Genomic DNA, 12774 nt, shown 5'->3' on the forward strand with positions numbered 1-12774 from the left:
GTAGTATATGGACATGTTTCCCACATATATTGCAGCTCAAAGTGTTAACTTCTGGAAACAAATCACGATTATTATTATTATCTGAGACTTTGGCAAACAATTGAAAGTGAAAATGTTTCTATTACAGTGGTTAATTAAGATTGTAAAATTGCAAAAATACAGATTGAAAACACACTTTTTAATCACACTACCTTAAGGGAATAACATGCTCTATAAAATTAGTCTTTAATGTTAAAATGACCATGGTCTCTGATTTCCACTAGATGGAACCATTTGGTCTTTTATTATTTATTCTATCTACTTATAACCTATGCCTCTTCATTGTGTCTTGTAATTCCATCCAAATTCATTGACTGACTGCCCTCCTGTGGTTAGATCCTGAAACTACTGCTCTTCTTATTATGCAACTACATTGAATAACACTGATTGGCTGCTGCTTTTGAAGAGAAATGTCACGTCAGCAGGAGGTTTACAGGAAATTGAAAGTGAAACTGTTCAGGTGCCACCCACACACACACACACACACACACACACACACACGGGGAATGTACTTGGCCAGAGGTGTTTTTACACTCTCAAGGACAACAGCTGAGCTACACGAAACCTCTGTTCCAGACACTGAGGCAATGGTGTGGAGATTATTTTTAACCAGTCATTACAGAACTTCCTCTGATGTGAGTATAAATGATTCTAAAAGCTAATTAGTAGGTAGTGGCTAGCATGCTTTAATGTTATGTCATATATTGAGGAAGTAAATCAGCACATTTATGTATACTGTGTATGGTGCCCAGCTTGGGACATTTATTTTAACAAAAGCCTGCATAATCATTAAATAATATTTTTTATACAAACAGTAGTATATATGGATGTGTTTCCTACTTGTATTGCAGCTCAAAGTGTTGACTTCTGTAAACAAATCGCTGTTATTATGTTAGACTGTGGCAAACAATTGAAAGTGAAAATGTTTCTGTTACAGTGGTTAATTAAGATTGTAAAATTACAAAAATACAGATTGAAAACACAGTTTTTAACCACAATATCTTCAGAGAATAAAATGCTCTATGAAATGAGTCTTTAATATAAAAATGACCATGTTTCCTGATTTCCACTAGATGGAACCATTTGGTCATTTTTAAAATTTTTTCTATCTACTTATAACCTGTGCTTCACAATTCCCCCATGAGCTATGTTTCAACATTGAAAATAATCACCCTCAGTGGATTCACACAGTTTTATTAGGGCCTGAGCCTGAAGGTACTTAAGGCGAAGACCCTATTATGTTTGCTCGTTTTTCCTATTACTGTTATATTGAATGACATTCATAACATTTTCAACATTAGCATTGAGAATGTAAAGTCAATGGGACACTTTTCAATAACTAAAGTCATCTAATTTTATTGATGGCATTCCCATGTGGAAGTCCATTCATCCATCTTCTCCCTCTTCTCCTGTTAAGGGGGGTGGGGGTAGAGCCTATTCCAGCAGCCGTAGGCGTGGCTGGGAGAGCCAATGGTTGTCTGTCTCTATGTGTTGGCCCTGCAATGGACTGGTGACCCGTCCAGGGGGAAGGCTGCTGGGATAGGCTCCACCCCCACCACCCTGAACAGGAGAAGAGGGAGAACATGGAGGGATGGATGAGGGATGGATGGATTGTACAGATGGGAATTTCTACTTTTTTATTAATATTGCACACTGGTCACTGTCCTTGTATTGTACTTAATGTATTTAATATTTTTTCTATGATATCAATTTCAGTAGCAATTCAGTTGTACTTGTTACAATGACATTACAGAAATTAAGTTAAATGTAGTTTTTTTTAGCCACTTGCCATTCTCAAATAAAACTTTAGAAAAAGAAGTATTTTTGAGTTTTTAAAAATTTGTTCTTTTTTTCTCTCTAAGCTTTTTGGTTTGGTAAATGGACTCATTGTGATTTAGCACCTTTCTGCCTTAGCACTCAAAGCACTTGACAGTTTCTCATTCACCTGTTCTAACACACACACTGAGGGTGAAGCTACCATGCAAGGAGCTGCCTGCTCATCAGGAGCAATTAGAAGCTCGATATCATGCTCAAGGGCTCTTTGACATGGTCACTGGAGGGAAGTGGGGATCGAATCAGAGACATTTTCATGTGCTAGACAGCCCTCTACCTCAGGGCCATGCCACACATCTGCTGTATTTGAACTGATGTATGTAAATAAAATTGTGTGTGTGTGTGTGTGTGTGTGTGTGTGTGTGTGCGCGCGCGCATGTCTGTAAATGTGATTTACAGCCTAAACACCATGGGGAAAACGTATTCTGTATGTAATGACACTGGATACACGTGGTACCACAACACAAAATCTGGGGTGAGTATTCATGTGATTTTCACAACTTTCACTTTCTCAAAGAAGAACCAAATAAAATTTAGTGATTGCCTTGTGTAACATCGGCCCTATTTTAATCACAACCCAAGCTGCCACTCATTCAGGCTCAAGCATCATTGCTCGTTCTAAGCAGGCCCTTTCTTGCCAAGCCTCACCCTTAAACCAGCAAGTGAACCTGCTCCAGGTGCTCAACCTGCTCCAGCCTGTAACTGAGGCCGGTCTGGTGCCTCCATGGTGCCTCAATGTAGAGGAGCATCACTCAGGCAGCAGTGCTGCTCCTCTGCTGGTCTGAGAACCTGGAGACATGGACCACCTCCTCCCACACCTGCTCCATCTCCTCCAGACCTGCTCCACCTCCTCCTGCTCCTGCATGCAAACATCAGATGTGCTCACTCCTTCACCTGGAGCAGGAGGAGGTCTGGGTCTCCAGGTCAGGAGTGTTCTTTTCTCCTGAGCTGAAAGTGAGCACCACTGGAATAGCAACCTCCTAGTCCTGGCTCAACCTGGACTTCAGAGGGAACGACACCAGGCTCTCTGATTGGTTGAGTGATGTCACACCTGTGTAGGTTTAGGGTTAGCCTAGGGTTACACCTGGAACACATCTGGGCATACTCAGATGTCTATTGATGGCCTCTTAGTGCCCTGGTTTGTGCTCTGATTTTGAATATCTGACCTTAATAACAAAATGAGACTGTAATAATGCAAATCATTTTGCTTTAATATAGCACATGCAGCACAGGATGAGATACGGATACAACAGCATCAGAAGGCAGTGGTGTCAACAGCCTAGCCAGAACAGGATAAAGTGGTGGTGGCGATGGTAGGGGCCAAAAAAAGCACCTTTCATCTCCATTCCCCTTGCAGATTAAAACTCAATGTTATGCACCTTAGTAAAATATGACAACAGTCCACTGACTTCATTCACTTGAATTAAAGACCACCTCTGTGGGTTCTTTATGTTTGCAAACCCCATTCTTCTGGAAGAGGGGCTGATCAATCACAAACCTAAAAATCCCAACAGTCTCAATGATAGAGCCTTTATCTTTTGAAATTCTGATTTCAGTGGAATTCACCAGCACCTTCCAACCCAAAAGAAAAGCCACATCTAAGGAGGCTGCTGCCCATTTCAGATTATCATTTCATCAGTGATATCACCATTCCATGGTATTGACAAAAATACACAGGCTGAAATGACATGTTCATCACCAGTTTTTAAAAGTGCAATAAAAGGTTATAAATAGTGTTTTTTAAATAAAAATAGTAAAATTAAAAACAAATTTGTACAATACAATTGTACACTGAGCACCAGACCTCTCATGGAGAGAGGTTTCATTTGAGTGTATGAAAGTAATGCATAGGAATGGGGAGGGGGCACAGACCATTTGTAAGTGAGTGAATCTCACATTCGTGTTTGTGAGCATGTGCCTCGTGTGTATGGATTGGACCGTCCATTTATCAGTCTTCAAGTTTGTGCAAAGAAGCTGTTCAGTGTTCTGTTGGATCTACAGCTGATGCCTCTGTTCCTCGTGCCTGATTGCAGTACAGGGGACAGTGCTTGAGAGGGGTGGTGATGGTACTTGATGATGGAGATTGCTCTGTGTATGCAATGCTGCTGGTAGATCCCCTTCAGGAATGGGAGAGGGGCACCAATAATTCTGCTGGCAGTCTTGACAATCCTGTTAAGCTGTCGTTCAAGAGCCCTGAAGCTGCCAAACCAGGATGTGAAGCTGTGCGTCAGGATGGTTTCAGTGTCCTCTTTAAAATGTGATGAGGTGAAGTGTGGAGAGTCCTGCCTTTTTGAGGGGGTGAAGATGCTTTGGTGCTTTTTTGATGACTGCTGTGGTGTTGATGGAGAAGGTCAGGTCATCAGCTAGTGGCAGACCCAGGAACTTCACAGTGCTAAACCTGTCCTCAGCAGCACAATTTACAGTGAAATGTATGTGTTGATCTTTGCCAGACTTTATTAAATCAATCAACATTTCTCTAGTTTTCTACATTGAGGTGAGGTTATGGGACCTGTACTAATCTGTGAGCTGCTCCACCTCCATCCTGTAATCAGATTCATCATTTTCAGTGATGAGATGATGAACTGTTGTGTCGTCCATGAACTTGGCAATGTGGTTCGTGCTGGATCTGGCTGAGCAGTCATGTGTGAGCAGGCTAAACAGCAATGGGCTCAGGGCACACCCCTGAGCCTGTGCTGACTGAGCTGGAGCTTGATGTGTGACTGCTCACCTTGATTGACTGCTTCTGCTTTGTCAGGAAACTGACAACACAGTTGCTGCTTGCTGTGTACAAACCTACCAGTCTCAGTTTTTCCACCACCTGTTGTGGAGAACGAAAGTCGATCAAGACTCTGGCATACGTGTTCTTACTCTCCAGTTCCATAATTGAAAAAGAATAGAGGAGGAAAGAGAGGGGCAATAATAAAGAGAGGGAGAGATGGGGAGAGAATTATGGACAGACAGGGATGTGATCAGGCTGGAAGAAAAAAGACAGCAAACAATAACAGCAACTAACTACCAATAACAGTAGCTGTCCAGGTATGACAGCATGAGTTAGACTATGGTGGAGATTGTGTCCTCTGTGGATCAGTTCAGGTTTATTGGGAAACTTTTCATTATGTGTTTTAATACCAGCTTCTCAACACATTTATTCACGATTGATGAGAGGACAGGTGCCCGTAACTACTGTGGCATGCTGGGTAATGGAGTTCTTAAGTTACTATACTCATAACATCAAAACTAGCATACAGCAACTGGGTACTCCAGCTGAGGTGAGAAGAGCCATCACTATAATCAACCCATGCAAAGCCACAGGACTGGACCATATCTCTGGATGCCTTTTAAAGGGTAGTGGAGAGCAATTGCAGGGTGTTTTTGCAGACATCTTCACTACTCAGGCAGGCACTTGTGCCCACTCGCATGCAGTTGACTGGTAATCTTGCAAATAACTGGAAGTGTTGTAAGCAGAGATTTAATATATGGCGGCACGGTGGTGCAGTGGTCATCCCCATGGCCTCCCAGCAAGAAGGTTCCGGGTTCAAGCCCCAGCTTGGGCACAGGATCTTTCTTTGTGCAGTCTGCAGGTTCTCCCTGTGCCTGCGTGGGTTCTCTCCTCCCACATTCCAAAGACATCAAGAGGGGACCAGGTTAATCCAGACTCTAAATTGACCGTAGGTGTGGCTGGGAGAGCCAATGGTTGTCTGTCTATATGTGTTGGCCCTGCCATGGACTGGTGACCTGTCCAGGGTGAACCCCGCCTCTCACCTGAGGGCTGCTGGGATAGGGTTTACAAAAACAACTTCAACTTTCAAAAACATGAAAAGACAAAAAACAGTGATGAGGTGAGACGGTTCCTTGGGATGGTCACCTATCTCACCAAATTTGTCCCACAGCTGTCAATACAGTCTTCACCTCTCAGGAGCCCTCTTGTACAAAAGAATAAAAGGATCTGGTCCCATGAGTAGGAACAATATTTTCTGAATCTGAAAGAGACTCTGACAAAGGAGCCCATGTTAAATTTCTATGACCCAGAGAAGAGTACCAGGATCTCAGCAGACATGTCACAATACGGCCTGGGATTGGTGCTGCTGCAGCAACATGACAAGCAGTGGCTACCTGTCGCCTACATGTCCAGAGCCTTCATGAGCGCCAAGTCCAGGTATGCTTGAATTGAAAAGGAACTGTTAGTTAGCATGTATGCATGTGAGCAGTTCCATCAATATGTCTATGATCAAACTTTTTAAGTGGAAACTGATTTTAAGCGTTTGGTGTCCATCATGTGCAAACCTTTGCATGACAGTCTGGTAAAAATTCAACACATGCTAATCAGGCTGCAAAAATATGATGTGCACATGATATACACACAAGGAAAACACATATACACCGCAAACACCTTATCGACAGCAGTAGATAAGGAGGAATGTCCAGAACACGAGAAAAGCACACAGGCATATACAGGCATAATTGGACATGATTGTGACGTCTCTGCCAATAACTGTTGATGGAACAGAACAAATACGGAGAGACTAATGCAGACAAAACAATATGAAGAACTCAAGCAGAAAATACAGAAAGGATGGCCTGAAAACAAAAGGACTGCCCAGTGGAAATACAAGACTATTGGAATTGCAGAGCAGAATTCACAGTGGCGGATGACAGTGTTGAAGGGGAGCAAATTTGTTATTCCATCCTCACTATGTAGACAAATGCTCCAAAAGATGCATGAAGGCCACCTCAGAGGAGTCAAGTCTGACCACAGGTCAAGAGAAGTAATGTACTGGCCAAGAATCAATCAAGACGTCAGCGTTGGCCAGGCAACAGCGTCATTGCGAACTTTGCCGCACACGCAGACCAAAACAACAAGCTGATGACAAATCCGATGCCCCACAGACCTTGCTACAAGGTTGGAGCTGACTTTTTTGACTGTGATGGAAAGAGTTACATAGTGGTCACTGACTACTTTTCAAACTACCCTGAAGTTGGAGCGCTGCAGTCAACATCAAGCCAAGCAGACATCAGCTACCTCGAAAATGTCTTTGCCAGACATGACATCCCATGTGAACTGTTTTTCAGGCAATGGGCCCCAGTTTTCTTGCTGTGAGTTTGCTGCCTTTGCCACAGAATGGGGCTTTCAACACCACGTCAACTCCAACCTATCCAAAGTCCAACAGCTTGGCAGAAAGCTTAGTGAAAACAATAAAAAACATAATAAAAAGGCACTTTAGCATGGTTTGGTTTGAAGGGGTCAATATCATTTCTTTTAGGGGGAAAGATGTGATGTCAATCCCCTTCTGGTGCACTGATACAGTGGCTGCAGCGTTACCCAGTGTGCCTTAATGATTAGTTCATTTATTTCTGTTCATGTGCCTATAAGTCATTATTTGTGTAAATGTGTGTAAGATGAGAGCTTTAGAAATCACTCTGCTAAACCTGTGGATTATTAACTCCTATGGTAGATGCTGGTCTATTGAACTTTATACTCAACTCAACAGTAACACAAACAGGTGGCATGAAGAGGCGTTGAGGCATGCTTGTGTGTACATCCGCCGAGATGCACTGCTGGCACTACGACTGGAGCCGAAAACAATGAAAGCAAGCCACTACCAATGTTGCATAACACTCTAACAGAAGAAACAAGGAAGAAAAGGGGTTATTCTGAAATGTCTACAGTGGAGATTTACCCGGCCACTGCTCCCTTATATCGTTCTGGCCAATGTGTGCCTTACACAACAAAATCAGAACTATATGGACATATGCAAGGTACAGTCATGAATTTCATGAGGCATCATGGTTTTGTTCACTGAAAGCTGGTTAAAGCGAAACCAGACTCACTCTATGAAGTCCCTGGATTCACTCTTGTGCGACTGGATGGGGAGTAGGGGTTGGGTAGGGCGGTGTATGTGTGTACATTAACGATCTCTGGAGTCAATCCTATTTAATAAAAATTAGGATGTGCAACAATCCCAACATAGAGATCCAGGGCATGACTTTAAAACCATTCTAGCTGCCCCACAAATTTGGGTGCATTTTACTTCTTATTTATTATGTGCCCCCTAAAGGGCCAGGAAGAGCTGCACAAGCAGCAAAAACTATCACTGACTGTGTACATGAACTTCAACTACAGTACCCAGAGGCACAAGCATCCTGCTTGGAGACCTGAACCAGTGTTATCTGGACACTGTGCTGCTTGGATCTCCACAATATGTCAAGGATAAAACTAGGAACAAATATTTTGGACAAGTTTTCGGAAACATTCCAAATGCATATGTAGCCAACGTAGGGCAGCCCATATTGACTTCCAATCAAAATGTTGTGTGCATGATTCCAGTCGATAAGTCAAAACTGAAGAGAGGGAAGCCAGAGAAGAGAGAAGTTAGGACATGGAACAACTAAAAGCATTCTTGGACTGTACTTACTGGGACACTTTTAAAGACAATTCATTGGATAAAACCGTCACCGTTAGAAATACTTATATCATTGTTTGTGTACAGCTGGTTGTTCCTACAAAGGATATAAAAATATACCCAAATAATAAATCATACCGGACAGAGTGATGGTTCTGACCGGACCCGTGACCAATCTCTGATAAATTCAAAAGAACAGAAATTTTCCATGGAGCATTCTTCCGGTGGTCGGAGGCGCTGCTACTCCGCTTAATACGGCAATAGCGTCACTCTGTTGAGCCAATCGAAACTTTTGTTCACCCTTCACGCACAGCGAACTGAAGCAGAGACAGAGAGACAGCGCTGAGAGTGCTGGAAAGTGAGAGGTTGATGTGGAAAACCGTTGTTTTAAAGACGAGTGGACAGAGAAATTTATGCTCATTCTCCCAGCGCACAGTTCAAAACCAGTGTGCCTCATATTGTAACGTCACCCCTGATTGGCTGGCGGGTGTACGTCACCCCTGTTTGGTTGGCAGGATGGCCAATCCAGGCCCCGTTCAACAGGAAGGAAACTGATTTTAAAATGACGCTCCGATCAGCTGGAGAGGGGGCACCTTACCGGTCGAATTAGCACTGCATCCAGTGGCTAAGTCCGGCAGTCGGGGTAGTGAGTCCCACAAAGGTATCGCCGTGGTTTGGAGTCTCTATTAAAACCAAAGGTTGTCACCAAGCGGCAACCGCCGGTGGATACTGAGGACAATATCCTAACCTGGATCACCGTAGAACAGCGCTTCCCTGGTAGGCTAACAACCAACTGCCATATAACGTGTCTCTGCCAGTGAGAGCGTAGTGTTTGGGTTGGCTAGTTAATTATAAGAGCTGGGTTTTCTCTCTCTCTCTCTCTCTCTCTCGCTCTCTCTCTCTCTTTCTCTCTCTCTTGAATGAGAGTGTGGGTTATTCTTTTTCTTTTTTGGGGGGGGATTGGACTAAATTAACTTTTTTGAGTGAACTGAATTTTTTTTTTCTCTCTTCTGGAATTTTGTTTTTTTTTTTGGATTTGAATCGAACTAAGAAAAAAAAAAAACTTCTGAACTGACCTGAAAAAAAAGAAATATATTTGTGTTAAAAACAAACCTGAGTTGTTGTTGTTGTTTGACTATTTCTGTTGTTCTCGGCTGGGTACTTACAATTTGGTGAAGGGAAGGTTTCATTGTTACAGTTTATATTCAGGATTGATAAAAAAAAATGTTTTGGGCCATCAAAGTTTATCCTTGATGCTTCCTTGTGTGCATGTGTAAGGGGGACTAAAATGTGACTGACAAAAAACAAAACAAAACAAAACAACCAAAAAGGAAAAAAAAACATTTTAAGTCATAAAAATTAAATATCATTTATTTGTCAGGCTGGCACCCCAGAACAACCCAGTCCCCGAAAACCGTCAAATAAAAAAATGGCACCCCAGATGGGACAAAAACCTGAATAAATAACAGAATCAAACAAAATAAGAAACATAAAGTTGGACCCTTCAACGAAACCAGAACATAAAGACAAGCCGGAAGAAATAGCTGCTGCAAACACCCACATGGACGGAGCAGACGCAGACCAAAACTTTGGGCAGGCCACTTCTCTCACACTGCTAGAAATGGACTCTTGTGGACCTGAGGAACTCACACAACTGCTGATACCGCTTCCACTGGGACCTCACACCACCCTGTCAGCCACACCTGAAAGGGCAGGCAGAAAGGAGGAAGTGGAGGAGCTGAAATGTTATGTGGAAACGCATATAAACAAAATGGCCTCTCGTTGGGAGGAAAAAATAAAAACACTGGAGGACAAGATGGAGAAACACTTCCAATATCTCAACCAACAACTCTCATCAACAATAAACTGGCGCCTGAAACATCACCACACAGAATTATTATGTGATCTGAAATCCGTCATGAAACCAATGGTTTCAGTCGTCCAGCACGTGGAAGAGGAAGTGAGTCACTGCGCTGTGAGCATCTGCTCTCTGACTGATGAAGTGAATCATCGCAGCTTAACACCTTTTATGCGTCCTACAGCATTGGTGAATGTTTCAGTGCAGACCCTTCCGCCACTCTGCCACCCTGTACAAACACAGAGACACAGACTACAGTCAACCATTTTACCCGGGTGCTCAGAGCAGGACCTCGTTTCTCCTCTTCCACCAGAAAGTCAACAGGACCTAAGAGCTGTTGTTGGAGGGAGGAGCCCCATCAAAATGCAGTTTCCTACCTTTGGGAGAATGGAGGATTCTCAGGACCCCCTCTCATTCTTGGAGCGTTGCAAAGATTATCTTGCGTTACATCCCCTCCATGATACTGAACTAATGGCAACACTTCAGAATGTGCTGCATGGGACAGCTCGGGATTGGTGGGATGTTGCCCGCCTTGATACCCATACCTGGCACCAATTCGAGAGGCGATTCACTTCAGCATTCCTGTCAGAGGATTACCAGGATGAACTTGCTGAAAGAGTCAGAACCAGGGTACAAGGAGAGAATGAAAGCATCAGGGACTTTGCTTACATGTATCGATCCTTGTGCAAGCGTTGGAATCCTCAAGCCACAGAACTAGAGGTGGTAAAGCTCAACCTGAAAAACATCAACCCCCAGCTAGCTGGCCAGTTAAGAGACAGTAACATCACCACAGTGGAGGCACTGGTTCGCCTTGGACAGCAGCTGGAGAAGGATAAAGAGAATCAACACCTCTATGAGCAAAGGAGGAAAGCCACACAAAAATCAGGCAAGACAGGATCCATGCCCCAACCTCTCCAATCTGAGCGTGCACTGGGTCCACCCCGTTCAATGTTGGCGGTGCAAAAATTTCCATCCTCCATTAGCATGTCCCCAGTACCAACCTGGAAGAAACAGATACCAAAAACAATCAACTGAACCTGCCTCTCACACCCGCAGAGAGGGAGACCCTACCCCCACAATCAATTCACTTACAAACTCGAGAAAAGAGCCTACGCCCCTAAGCTTGCTTGATGATTGCTACCCCCAGCAGCTTGTGATTCCAGTTGGAATCGGCTCATGGAACGGAAATGCCATCCTGGACACTGGTTCATCCTACACCCTCATCACTGACACTGTCTGGAAGCAAGTTAATGGCAAAGGAACTCAGTTGAAACCCTGGCATCAGGGCCCTCTTTACTTGGCTGATGGTACGGCGAAGCATCCCCTGGGTTCGTGTGAGTTGGAAATCCACATTCATCAACGTAGCCCAACAATACCTGTGGTTGTCCTTCCCTCCCAGTGTCTGGCTTTTCCTGTTGTTCTTGGGCTGGACTTTACATTTATCACCGGGTTACAGTTTGATGTGTCCGACAACTCCTACTGGTTCAAATCTTGGGCCAAGAAGTGATATCATTTTAGGAGAGAAACTGTGAATGAACCCTTACCATCCCCGGCATCTTCAAACCTTGCTTTCTACTCCGCTATGCCGCCCACTATGGTATCCAAAATCCCTCCATGGAAGACCCCAGAGAAACGGACCTTGTGGAGACAGTTGTTCAGGAGTCTCACCAGGATGAAGCAGGGAAATACTGGTTACGGGCTCAACTGCACATGAACGACTCAGTCTGCACCACCAAGGTGGGGAAAACAAAGATAGTGTCCCACCACATTCTACTGTCCCATAAAATGCCAATAAGACAGAAACCCTACAGATGTTCTCCTGCAAAACTGCAGGAGATGAAACAACACATCGAGGAAATGTTAGAGGCTGGCATCATCACCCCCTCAACATCACCCTATGCAGCTCCAGTTGTGCTGGTCCCTAAGAAAAACACCCACAAGTCTCGCTTTTGTGTTGATTACCGGAAAGTGAATGCAGAAACCCAGACCGATGCTTACCCTATTCCAAATATCCAAGAAATCTTGGAATCCCTAGCTGGCTTCTTCACCACGATCAATCTCAATAGTGGTTACTGGCAGGTGCCTATGGAGGAAGGGAGCAAGGAGAAGACAGCCTTCGTCTGCCCCTTTGGGTTGTTTTTGGGTCATGCTATTTGGCCTGAAAAACGCCCCGGCTACCTTCCAAAGGCTGATGGAGCTGGTTTTGGGGGACCTTCGGGGGAACATCTGCATTGTCTGTCTGGATGATATTATCATTTACTCACCTTCTCTTGGAAAGCATCATCATGATGTACAGGTCGTTTTTGACAAGCTGAGGATGGCAGGCCTCACTGTGAACCTGAGAAAGTGCCAGTTTTTCAGGAAATCCCTCAAGTTCCTGGGCTTTGTGGTATCAGTGGAGGGAGTCCAGGTGGATCAGGGGAAGGCTGAGGCCGTCCAGGCATTCCCCACCCCCAAAAACATCAAGGAGGTGCAGCGGTTCCTGGGAATGGCAGGCCGGTACCATCGTTTTGTACCCAATTTCTCTGAGATCGCTGAGCCACTGACTGCCTTGAAGAGGAAGAACAGTAAATTCATCTGGAACCAGGCTTGCCAGCTAGCCTTCGACACTTTGAAACAGCATCTTGCTTCTCCACCTATACT

General features: G+C 44.2%; 1 protein-coding gene and 1 long non-coding RNA gene across 6 annotated transcripts in view; one reads left to right on the forward strand and one right to left on the reverse strand.

The window, feature by feature from the left end:
* Nucleotides 1–517: 517 nt before the first annotated feature.
* LOC147256760 (uncharacterized) overlaps nt 518–12774 on the forward strand; it is a 41281-nt gene continuing 29024 nt past the window's right edge. For 3 of the 5 annotated variants that reach the window (XR_015117505.1, XM_086210340.1, XM_086210341.1), the window contains exons 1-2: nt 521–674; nt 2272–2347. Coding sequence is in view for 3 of the 5 variants with exons in the window: in XM_086210340.1 (XP_086066466.1) it covers nt 2282–2347 (66 nt within the window). In the remaining 2 variants the exon portion in view is untranslated. Of the gene's footprint in view, nt 675–2271; nt 2348–12774 lie in introns of all 5 variants that reach the window. The other 2 variants (XR_015117506.1, XM_086210342.1) reach the window with 1 other exon arrangement.
* On the reverse strand, nt 10830–11372 carry LOC147256761 (uncharacterized). The gene is made up of 3 exons (XR_015117507.1): nt 11224–11372; nt 11042–11132; nt 10830–10953 (listed from the first exon to the last, which is right to left on the reverse strand). It is a non-coding gene; the product is annotated as an uncharacterized LOC147256761 (long non-coding RNA).

The sequence above is a fragment of the Aulostomus chinensis genome, chromosome 8 (genome assembly GCF_037954235.1).
Source record: "Aulostomus chinensis isolate RoL2024-O1b breed Wild chromosome 8, RoL_Achi_v1.0, whole genome shotgun sequence".
NCBI classification, from domain to species: domain Eukaryota; kingdom Metazoa; phylum Chordata; class Actinopteri; order Syngnathiformes; family Aulostomidae; genus Aulostomus; species Aulostomus chinensis.